General features: G+C 38.3%; 1 protein-coding gene across 4 annotated transcripts in view; it reads left to right on the top strand.

The window, feature by feature from the left end:
• Positions 1-12,214, top strand: part of LOC129720326 (la-related protein Larp4B) — an 81,315-nt gene that overhangs the window by 21,421 nt on the left and 47,680 nt on the right. For all 4 annotated transcript variants that reach the window (XM_055671788.1, XM_055671785.1, XM_055671784.1 and 1 more), the window contains exon 3: positions 5,338-5,917. In XM_055671788.1, coding sequence (XP_055527763.1) covers positions 5,338-5,917 — 580 coding nt within the window. The remainder of the gene's footprint in view (positions 1-5,337; positions 5,918-12,214) is intronic.

The raw sequence follows: 12,214 nt of genomic DNA, 5'->3' as shown, positions 1-12,214 counted from the left end.
ATTCGACCACTACTCCACTATAAGGAAATTCCCAAAAATGATATTTTCAAGAATGGTGACCCACTAGTAGACCAACATTCGCTCATACTCACAATTTTTCGCTAGGCCGGCCGATCTTGGGAAATTCGATTTTTTCAATAATTTGCCTCATATACGTATGTAGGTCACTTATTCGACCACTACTCCACTATAAGGAAATTCCCAAAAATGATATTTTCAAGAATGGTGACCCACCAGTAGACCAACATCCGCTCATACTCACAATTTTCCGCTAGGCCGGCCGTTCTTGGGAAATTCGATTTTTTCAATAATTTGCCTCATATACGTATGTAGGTCACTTATTCGACTACTACTCCACTATAAGGAAATTCCCAAAAATGATATTTTCAAGAATGGTGACCCACCAGTAGACCAACATTCTCTCATACTCACAATTTTCCGCTATTCCGGCCGTTCTGGGGAAATTCGATTTTTTCAATAATTTGCCTCATATACGTATGTAGGTCACTTATTCGACCACTACTCCTCTATAAGGAAATTCCCAAAAATGATATTTTCAAGAATGGTGACCCACCAGTAGACCAACATTCTCTCATACTCACAATTTTCCGCTATTCCGGCCGTTCTGGGGAAATTCGATTTTTTCAATAATTTGCCTCATATACGTATGTAGGTCACTTATTCGACTACTACTCCACTATAAGGAAATTCCCAAAAATGATATTTTCAGGAATGGTGACCCACCAGTAGACCAACATTCGCTCTTACTCACAATATTCTGCTAGGCCGGCCGTTCTTGGGAAATTCGATTTTTTCAATAATTTGCCTCATATACGTATGTAGGTCACTTATTCGACTACTACTCCACTATAAGGAAATTCCCAAAAATGATATTTTCAAGAATGGTGACCCACCAGTAGACCAACATTCTCTCATACTCACAATTTTCCGCTATTCCGGCCGTTCTGGGGAAATTCGATTTTTTCAATAATTTGCCTCATATACGTATGTAGGTCACTTATTCGACCACTACTCCTCTATAAGGAAATTCCCAAAAATGATATTTTCAAGAATGGTGACCCACCAGTAGACCAACATTCTCTCATACTCACAATTTTCCGCTATTGCGGCCGTTCTGGGGAAATTCGATTTTTTCAATAATTTGCCTCATATACGTATGTAGGTCACTTATTCGACTACTACTCCACTATAAGGAAATTCCCAAAAATGATATTTTCAAGAATGGTGACCCACCAGTAGACGAACATTCGCTCATACTCACAATTTTTCGCTAGGCCGGCCGATCTTGGAAAATTCGATTTTTTCAATAATTTGCCTTATATACGTATGTAGGTCACTTATTTGACCAATACTCCACTATAAGGAAATTCCCAAAAATGATATTTTCAAGAATGGTGACCCACCAGTAGACCAACATTCCCTCATACTCACAATTTTCCGCTAGGCCGGCCGTTCTTGGGAAATTCGATTTTTTCAATAGTTTGCCTCATATACGTATGTAGGTCACTTATTCGACTACTACTCCACTATAAGGAAATTCCCAAAAATGATATTTTCAGGAATGGTGACCCACCAGTAGTCCAACATTCGCTCATACTCACAATTTTTCGCTAGGCCGGCCGTTCTGGGGAAAGTCGATTTTTTCAATAATTTGCCTCATATACGTATGTAGGTCACTTATTCGACTACTACTCCACTATAAGGAAATTCCCAAAAATGATATTTTCAGGAATGGTGACCCACCAGTAGTCCAACATTCGCTCGTACTCACAATTTTTCGCTAGGCCGGCCGTTCTGGGGGAATTCGATTTTTTCAATAATTTGCCTCATATACGTATGTAGGTCACTTATTCGACTACTACTCCACTATAAGGAAATTCCCAAAAATGATATTTTCAAGAATGGTGACCCACCAGTAGACCAACATTCCCTCATACTCACAATTTTCCGCTAGGCCGGCCGTTCTTGGGAAATTCGATTTTTTCAATAATTTGCCTCATATACGTATGTAGGTCACTTATTCGACTACTACTCCACTATAAGGAAATTCCCACAAATGATATTTTCAAGAATGGTGACCCACCAGTAGACCAACATTCTCTCATACTCACAATTTTCCGCTATTCCGGCCGTTCTGGGGAAATTCGATTTTTTCAATAATTTGCCTCATATACGTATGTAGGTCACTTATTCGACTACTACTCCACTATAAGGAAATTCCCAAAAATGATATTTTCAAGAATGGTGACCCACCAGTAGACCAACATTCTCTCATACTCACAATTTTCCGCTATTCCGGCCGTTCTGGGGAAATTCGATTTTTTCAATAATTTGCCTTATATACGTATGTAGGTCACTTATTTGACCAATACTCCACTATAAGGAAATTCCCAAAAATGATATTTTCAGGAATGGTGACCCACCAGTAGTCCAACATTCGCTCGTACTCACAATTTTCCGCTAGGCCGGCCGTTCTTGGGAAATTCGATTTTTTCAATAATTTGCCTCATATACGTATGTAGGTCACTTATTCGACTACTACTCCACTATAAGGAAATTCCCAAAAATGATATTTTCAGGAATGGTGACCCACCAGTAGACCAACATTCGCTCATACTCACAATTTTTCGCTAGGCCGGCCGATCCTGGGAAATTCGATTTTTTCAATAATTTGCCGCATATACGTATGTAGGTCACTTATTCGACCACTACTCCACTATAAGGAAATGCCTAAAAATGATATTTTCAGGAATGGTGACCCACCAGTAGACCAACATTCGCTTATACTCACAATTTTCCGCTAGGCCGGCCGATCTTGGGAAATTCGATTTTTTCAATAATTTGCCTTGTATACGGGTGTCGGTCACTTATTCGACTACTACTCCACTATAAGGAAATTCCCAAAAATGATATTTTCAGGAATGGTGACCCACCAGTAGACCAACATTCCCTCATACTCACAATTTTCCGCTAGGCCGGCCGATCTTTGGAAATTCGATTTTTTCAATAATTTGCCTTGTATACGGGTGTCGGTCACTTATTCGACTACTACTCCACTATAAGGAAATTCCCAAAAATGATATTTTCAGGAATGGTGACCCACCAGTAGACCAACATTCCCTCATACTCACAATTTTCCGCTAGGCCGGCCGATCTTGGGAAATTCGATTTTTTCAATAATTTGCCTCATATACGTATGTAGGTCATTTATTCGACCACTACTCCACTGTAAGGAAATTCCCAAAAATGATATTTTCAGGAATGGTGACCCACCAGTAGACCAGCATTCGCTCATACTCACAATTTTTCGCTAGGCCGGCCGATCTTGGGAAATTCGATTTTTTCAATAATTTACCTTGTACTCGTATGTAGGTCACTTATTCGACTACTACTCCACTATAAGGAAATTCCCAAAAATGATATTTTCAGGAATGGTGACCCACCAGTAGACCAACATTCGCTCATAATCACAATTTTCCGCTAGGCCGGCCGTTGTGAGAAAATGCGAGTTTTTTTGTGTTTTCGTCATACAAAATAAATTCTGCTGTGCAATTTACCTGTTGCTGCTGCTTCAGGCAACATCATTAAACGAAAGTAAAATTGAAGTTTTCAGCATGCATCATGATTTAATTAGGATTTTAAAATTTTTTACACGTTTTTTCGGCTAAAAATATATAACTTGCACACAAGTTTGACTGACTTGTATGCAAGTTCTTGCGCAATTTGTCCTTGCGCATTTAACCGCGATGTTAAAAATAGTTGAAAAAACGGTACTGTCCCGTTCAAAACGGTACGTCTGGTCAGCCTATAACAGAGCCATCAGGATAGGGTTGAGGTAGTTATCAAAAAGGATGGATATGCTTTCAATTTCTAAAACAAAAACACTTCACAGTTTTTAACTTTGAGAAACTCGATTTTATTTTGTTTACATTTGGTTCCTGAGTGCTTGCGCACATGTTGCTTGATTAAAGATTAGAACAATGTTTAAGCTATTACTGGCCAAAACAAATAAATCATAATTCTCTATTGTGTTGCTAGTGTTAGGATAAAAATGGGACAAATTTATTTATCGCTTCTTTGTGGATAAGGCGAAGAAAATACCATATTTCGTAACAAGAGTTCCTTCCCAACTGGTCTCTAGGTACGATGCTAGCCTAATTAGCCAGACGTTGTAGGTTCGAGTCTTGGCTCAGGAGAGACTGTTAAGCCTGTAGTACACTCTTTGACCGAGCGTCAAATATTTGTCACTTTTTGACAGATAAAAATTTGGTCAAAGATAATTATTTGTCACTCTCCAATTTTAACATAGGGCAAACACGGGCAAACAACAACCATGATGTCAAATAAATTTGACCATTATGTCAGAAGGTCAAATATTTGACCATTAGACAAAGAGTGTACTACAGGCTTTAGTCTTAGTGAGATCGTAGGGCTAGCTACTATACATTTTTATAACAATTATGAGCTTTATTGGCAAGTCTGGAAAAAAATGGAAAGAATTTCAAACACCTTTGAATAATTCACACGTACAAACAAGCGTATGTGTTAGTTCAGATATAGCAATTCGATCTAGCGGAGTAAATTTTTTGTTGAAAATAAATACAGAAACGTGTAACACTCAATCGGAAGAACGATAAACAGCAGGAAAAAGGTGAAATAAAACAATAAAGAAGATGAGGAATACAATTTGCCACATTTTGAACATGTCTCTAATTTATGACATTATTAGTATTAAAAATTGTTATTTTTTAACAGAAAAAAAGCATTTTTCACAAAATTTCAAATTTCAAAAATCATTTTATGATGTTGGATGCTAGATATTATATGGAAAAATACTTAAAATCAACTAGAAATTCTACGATCGCTTAAGTTGACAATGAAACTTTCTTTGACGCCTGCATCTCCAAATCACCTGATTACCTATAATAGAATACCGTCATCTGCCGTGCTACCTTTTATGCTCTTGTAGCGAGATGCCAAATAATGTTCAGTGTAAGAAAAAGTTGTTTTAAATCAAGCAAGATTCAAGTTATTTAAAAACATATGATTGAATTTATATTCTAGATTTCCATGATTCTCTTTGATCGTTGATCGAAATTGAACCTAGATCAGTTACATAACTAAAGGGGTGACACCCATAGAGAACTGTCTTGAAATAATCTAAATAACTCATAACCTCCCATTTTGATAACGTTATAAAAATATAACGATTGATTTGTTAGTGCTTTTGATCAAGTTTTCTGAGATTTCAATTCAATTTACTATAACTAAAGCTTACAGATTACGTGATTAAATGCAATTTGTTTTCAATTGCAGCTAACGCCAACGCCAGTGAGCTGTATAGCGTACGAGTTAACCTCCGTTGCTCCCTTCACGACAGTTCCAGCAACCAGTTCAGCGAACAGTGTCAGCCCAGCTTGTATCGAAGAAATAGTTGAATATCCAAAGCCACAGTCATCTACAGTGAACTTTATCCATCACCACCAGCAGCAGCAACAACAACAACCTGTACAGGTAGTGCAATACGTCGATAGTGCCATTAGTAGTACCACTAGTCCTAATGTGATAACAACCTTCGGTGGTACCAGTAGTGGGAGCGTAAGTAACCCTACCGCATCGAATACTACTTCCAGTGGGCATAACGAACTACTAAGCGTGATTGAAGCGATTGGAGCCGGAGCTGGCAGCAGCGGAGAAGTAATATCAATGGCTACTCCCGTTCCTAGCCTTTCCTATATCGGAAGCTCCCCTCATTCCGTTAGTGCTCCAGCAGGTGTTGAACTGAGCAGCGTTACTAAGGTACAAACCATGCTGCAACCAACAACGCTAGCGAATAGCACCTCGACAAATGCCGTTTACACGGCAGCTACTGTCAAACCCATCAGTACAGCAACAGGTAGGTAAACATAATCCATTAATGAATGAATTCTAGTCTGTCGGGATATCACAAAAAAAAAAATACTGTAAAGTATGGGTGGGTAAAACGACCCTTTTCAAAGAGTGACTCCCAACCGCTTACTCTTCACTGCGAACCGACTCTAATGAATGGGTCATTAACCCATGTTTAATCGAGATAGCAAATCAGTAAGGATTGACACCAGATTCCAATCAATATTGACTACTTAAACAGCAACTTTTAGTAAACAAGAAAGGAAAAACGAACCGTATTTTTGCCTCTATCTAGAAAGGTATAACAAGAGGTATGCAAAACCCTAACCGTAGACAGACGTACAAGCTGAGTTTAATACTTGTGTAAAGTTTTTGGTACTAGCAATACTTAACCAGAGAGCGCTCCCAGTGACGCCAGCCTCGTGCACCGGGGGAAACATTCATTGTAGCAATAAGGTCACCATGCGGCGACTTGTACACTATCATTTTCTTTTTGAAAATTTACACTGCGCCCTAACTGATGAATTTTCGTGATGGTTGTACAATTGGCTCGAATGTTATGGTATGAAACCAAAACTATTTCTGATCAAATTTTTTCAGAATAAACTTCGTACTAGTCTGCTATCGCTTAGAACACATTAAAAATACCTTCTAAATACGACTAAGGGACCATCCATTAATGATGTCACTCGTTTAGGGGGGGGGGGAGGGGGTTTCAATTATTGTGACATTTTGTGACATATAGGGAAGGGGGGGTTAGCTTGAGTGTGACATCACATTTCAACTCAAAAAATAAATAAATAAAAAGTCACATACCTAACCACAGAGATCAACTCAGAACTATTTATGATATTTAAATTATTCATTTATAGTTCTACGATCCCTGTGTTGCTTAAGATTTTCTTTAGATAAAATAAATGACAATTTTTTTTTCGCGTTAAAAAAGCATAATGTTCGTTAATTCTGTTTTACCGTGCATGTTCGTTTATGAATGACAGCGCAATTCCATTAATTTTTAGTGTCTCTTAATCCAATCAATACAAAAATTGTGACAAAACGTAAATTAAAATGCTTGGTTATTGTAACATGTGGAGAAGATTTGGATTGCGAATTGATTGAAGAAGAGGAACTGAGTATTGATGGTCTTTCAAAAATCAGCAATGATGCTGCAGTTACTATCTCGGCTTTCTATGTCGTCGATATGCGACTCCATCAGCAGCATCCTTGTACTAAGAACTAAACGCCTTTTCTAGTTATCTTCTATAATCTTCTTTTCCTTTTAGTTTCAGTTTTTCTTTTAATAAACTCGTTCTTATTAAGAAAAAATGCATTCCTAACAAATTCCTCGATTTTCAATCAATTATTACCAAAGAAGGGGGAGGGGGGTATAAAAACGTGACGTAATTAAGGGGGGGGGTCAATGAAGTTGTGACAGCTTGTGACAAGAGGGAGGGGGGGAGTTAATTTTTTCCAAGTTTTGCGTGACATCATTAATGGATCGTCCCTAATACAAAGTGTTAAGGAGCTCACTTAAAATCCTTTAAGGGGTGATAAAGGACCCTATTTGATGAAAAAAATCCTTCTACGCATATGGCCAAAATTTAGCTACTGCAGAATTATTCACTTTTTTCAGTTTTCGGTTATGTTCGCCTGAAACGATGTCTAGCATAAAAGCATGATAGCTAGCTCAATTCTGTTGGTATCGTTGGAAACTGAAAAAATGTCGTACTCTATAGTGTCTAAAAATGTTGAATTAGAGAGCATAAGAAGCACCTAGAAAGGAACAAATGTGAAATCGAATGTTTTTTGTGAACTAAACTGCAATTGTCTCTCAGCGGCAAATATGAATTATGATTGTGTTGTAAGTAATCAAAAATCCTTACTGCTTTAAACCTCTTCAAACAACGCATTTTGCTAATCGATGATACATAATTCCTTTATGTGATTAAGTTCACCTTACCAGTCAGCTCCAGGCTGAAGTGCCCTTGCTTTTCGAAAAAGTCATTTCCATTCAATTCGGCCCATGGATACAGCTCGCCTTGCAGGTGTTCTTCCACTTGATCGAGCCACCTTTCTCACTGCGCACCACGTCGCCTTATTCCTGTCAGCCTACCGTATAGCCTCTCGATTTGCGCCGTTTGTACGATTCGAGGCTTTCCCAGCTGCTATTGCAACTCGTGGTTTATCCGCCACGATCCATCTTATCTGCACTCCATAGCAGATGGTACTCAGCACCTCCCGTTCGAAGACCCCAAGGGTCCTCCACGAAAAAACTCGTATTTTAGTAAATTTTACCATAGTTCTCGTAATAATTGGACAGTTGTTATTTCCCAATGTTCAGCATATTGAAACGAGTTTCGAGTTTATTTCATGAGTGTCTCGGTAAAATATCACCAAGAATCTCGTTAAAATTCAACAGGTTGTCAATTGTTAATTCTACAGAATCTAGGTATTTTGATGTATTACCGCTATTCTCAGCTGTTGACATCTCTGTATTTTTTTACCGTACTCGGTGATAAAATCTAAGTGTGTACACACTTAAATCACAGACTAACAGACATAACACGTCGAACAAATTTTCAATAAAATCATCGTTTGGATGATTCGACAGCACCATCTGCTGTCGTGTTCGCGCTGCGTCATGTATTTCGACATCAGCGCCAGCGTTACTGCATGTGTCAAATGGGGAACTATAAAATATGTATGAGATTGCATGACAGCGCCCCAGACGACGTTCTCGCGCGATGACTGTTATTCGATTGAAAATTTGAAATGAACGTTATTTTTGTGGTGATGGAGCTAGGTTCCAGTGTTACGTCTGTTAGTCTATGCTTAGATTTTATTGCCGAGAACTCAACAGCTGATAAATTTAGTAAAATACTCTACAAATTTTCGGCAAAATTTTCAAGAACTTCGGTAAACGAAACGTCAATACTTGCTGCCGACGCCGAAGGTGCGATCATTATTTTGGATATCCCAAATAATAAGAACTACCGCGTGGTGCTGCCACGCATTGTATATGCCGGGTATGGCGTTTCGGATGTACTTTATTTGTTGCTGGCACAAAGACCAAAAAAACCAGAACACAGTTATTTTTTCCCATATTTGTGGCCAGAAAGTATTTGGAATCAATTCGGAGCATCACGGAGCATCAGAAGCATTCTGTGCTGCTAGGCATAAATGGTGGGAAAAATGTAATATTGCGATACAGAGGCGAGAGCGAGCTTTTTTTGTGGGACACTGATCAGCCGTACAGGGACTGCAGGGTTGATATTTGTTGACACTCTTGAGTGAAAGTGAAAAAAAGCATCCATAAACAATATTTTTTTACAATCCTTTCATAGTTCTCCCTTCCCGCTTTTTGCATGGAAGTGAACTGTCAAAACACCTCATTATATTTCATGCGATGGAAGCAAAACAACAAAATCAGTTTATCAGTTAACGAAGATCGTCAAGGCATCGGTCAGTGTCAGTGAAAAAGTGTTACGGTGAGGTTCGTTTTGGTTGAGTGGACTGTTTGTTTTTCTTTTTCGCTTTGAAGTGAAGATCATTTGGTTGGATTTGTCATCAAATTTTATTCCGTAACCGTGAACGATGCGCGCGATCTATTTAATCTTAGTATAACAGCACGTTACAAGGACAAAAATCTAGTGTATCTGAAAGAGTGCTGCGATAACTGGAAATGAAAATTGAAAATGATTGGCTGTAATTTTCGAAGAATTTTGCTGGGAAAAATGACTTTTATCAGCACTGACAGGGAGTGCAAATTTGTTTTGGTGCAAAATCTGGAGGAGTGTCGACTGAGTACACATTGAAGTAAATGGTTACGGGTGCTGAAGAAAATCACCCGTAAAACAGATGCAAACTGCTTAAAATAGGTTCGAGGTAATTGGAATAGTGCCCCTCGATTGGAAAATTTAATTGATTATCATTAAAGTTTGCTAAATCAGTTTAAGAATATGAAAACAAGTACTGACAGTAAAAAAATTTTCCCTACTCTATAAATTATTTAAAAAAAAACATGAAACAACTTCCTAACGTTTCAATTTGATTGAATGACTTTTAATAATAAAAAATACAAACAGACTTATCGCTCCCTGCATGTGACTGTCAACAAGGTCGAAGCGCCCTCAACGCGTCCAAGAAACATCAACTGTGCCTGTGTGCGTGTTATCGGTTTGCACCATTCATTCAGTCATTTCAGTTGTCCGTATTTGACAGTTCATGCACATTACACACACATTCATCACTAATGTTTCTGGGAGTCGTTCGGGGGTGCCACATTAGTTAACGTTAGCAAGATATATGAGAAGATCTGACAGTTGTGTATCTTGTTATTTTTCATCTTTGGTTATAGTCTAGGGGTTTTTTACTTGTTAAACCTAGGGGCAAGACACTATTAATATATTGCGAAATATTTCCAATTTTTGATATTACCAAGTATTTATCGCTGCATTATCAGGTACCCGTCTACCTGTATCACTACTCCTAGACAGCACATTATTGTCGAAGTCTGTCGGAGTGGTATGAATGTGACAGATAAACGATAAAAATCTAAATATATCCACCAATATCGAATAATATAACCGAAATATTTCTCTAAATATAAAGTTGTCTAGCCCCTAGTGTTAAACTGTATACAGTAGAGATACTCCAGAGAGAGAGAAAGATAAGCGATGAAAAAACCGCCAATTCGGCAACTAGGTTTCATCTGCCAGAGGTGCCAGATCTCAAAGTTGATTGGATTGTTTAGCTATTCACGGATTTCTGATTTTTATATATCAGCTAAAAAAAGATTAATTTTCTGAGCAAAACGTGATTTTTTAAAATTGTATATCATTGTCCTTCGATTTTTAAATTAAGAATAAAAATAGCTCTAAATCGCTACAATGCCAGTTGGTATATGGGCGAACTGTCATTGTAGCGATTTCGAGCAGTTTTCGTGGTTTAAAAATTGAGAGACAACGATAATTTTGACGTGGGACTACGTCTTTCTTCACTATACTAAGGCACATTCTGTGAAAACTGGATTGAACATGTAACGTTTTTGTTTGGCGGAATGGAAGATTTTAGATGCTAATGGCGTTCAAACAACTGTTCCGATTTCAATAGTTAATATACCGTTGGAAAGCTAAAATATACAAGATTTGTGTAACATGATAATTTTAGTTACCATTTTCTTATTACTCCGTGAAAATTGCGGATAAGTTTGAAGGTCGAATATCCACATACATTTGTCATACGATTGGTATATTTCCCTAACGCAGACTTCAAAAACATAGACGAAATGATTTCACGCATTCAGTCATTGGCTAGCAATGCCAGCCAATTGGCATCGCATTCATCACCCAACGTAAGCGACGAAGAAAGAAAGCAGAGATGCTTCCACGTGATTGGTTCTTCCCCCAATCACCCAAGTTCCCCACACTGAGTGACGCTATAAAAGGACATTCCGTGTTGAGAAAAGATCATTCCCTGGTCGACCGTCAAGGCGAACAGTTCGGCTTCCCTTCGATCTGAGTTGGACCCCACCAGTGGTAATCTAATTCAGATATCGTTGTTGGAATACAGCACGAAATTGGATGTGAACGGCACTGGGTACCATTGGAAGCCGTTGGAAGGGACTATTGGAAGCCGTTCGGGTGCTGCCGATAGTGTAGGTATAGTGTTTCGTATATCAAGTGTGTGTTTCTGAGTAGCGTGTGGGTGTGTTTTTGTGTGGGTGTGTGAATATCGTTTGTGTGTATGTGTGCGTGTATGTGCCTGTGTGTGTGCGTGTGCGTGTGTATGTGTGTGCGTGTGTGTGCGTGTGTATGTGTGTGTTTGTGTGTGTGAATGTTTTTGTGTGTGTTTGTGTGTGTGAATGTTTTTGTGTGTGTGTTTGTGTGTGTGTGTATAGCGTATGTGTGTATTACGTGTATGTGTGTATGTGTATATAACATGTGTGTGCAAAAATGCATATACTATGGCTATGGCAGAATTGAATCTTTAAGCCCACCGTAGTCCCACGGTAAGCCTGCGGTTGTGCAATCAAGCACATCCCCTTTAACTTTTTTTTTGGAAAATCACGTTTTGCTTAGAAAATGCAGCTTTTTCAGATGATATAAAAACTGATATAGCTAAACAACCCAATTAACGTTCTCATTCGACTCGTATAACCGGTAGTGACGATGGAAGTCCTGAGGAATGATAAAGTGCATCAGAAAAACCGTGAAGTTGTTGAATTTTTTGTTAATGTTTAATTTTATATACTTTCACCGTATTTGATCATTATTTCGTTGAACATATAAAAACTTTGTGAACC

This window comes from Wyeomyia smithii, chromosome 2, assembly GCF_029784165.1.
Source record: "Wyeomyia smithii strain HCP4-BCI-WySm-NY-G18 chromosome 2, ASM2978416v1, whole genome shotgun sequence".
Classification (NCBI taxonomy): Eukaryota; Metazoa; Arthropoda; class Insecta; order Diptera; family Culicidae; genus Wyeomyia; species Wyeomyia smithii.
The sequence above is the reverse complement of the archived record's forward strand: the minus strand, read 5'-3'. Positions and strand labels throughout refer to the sequence as shown.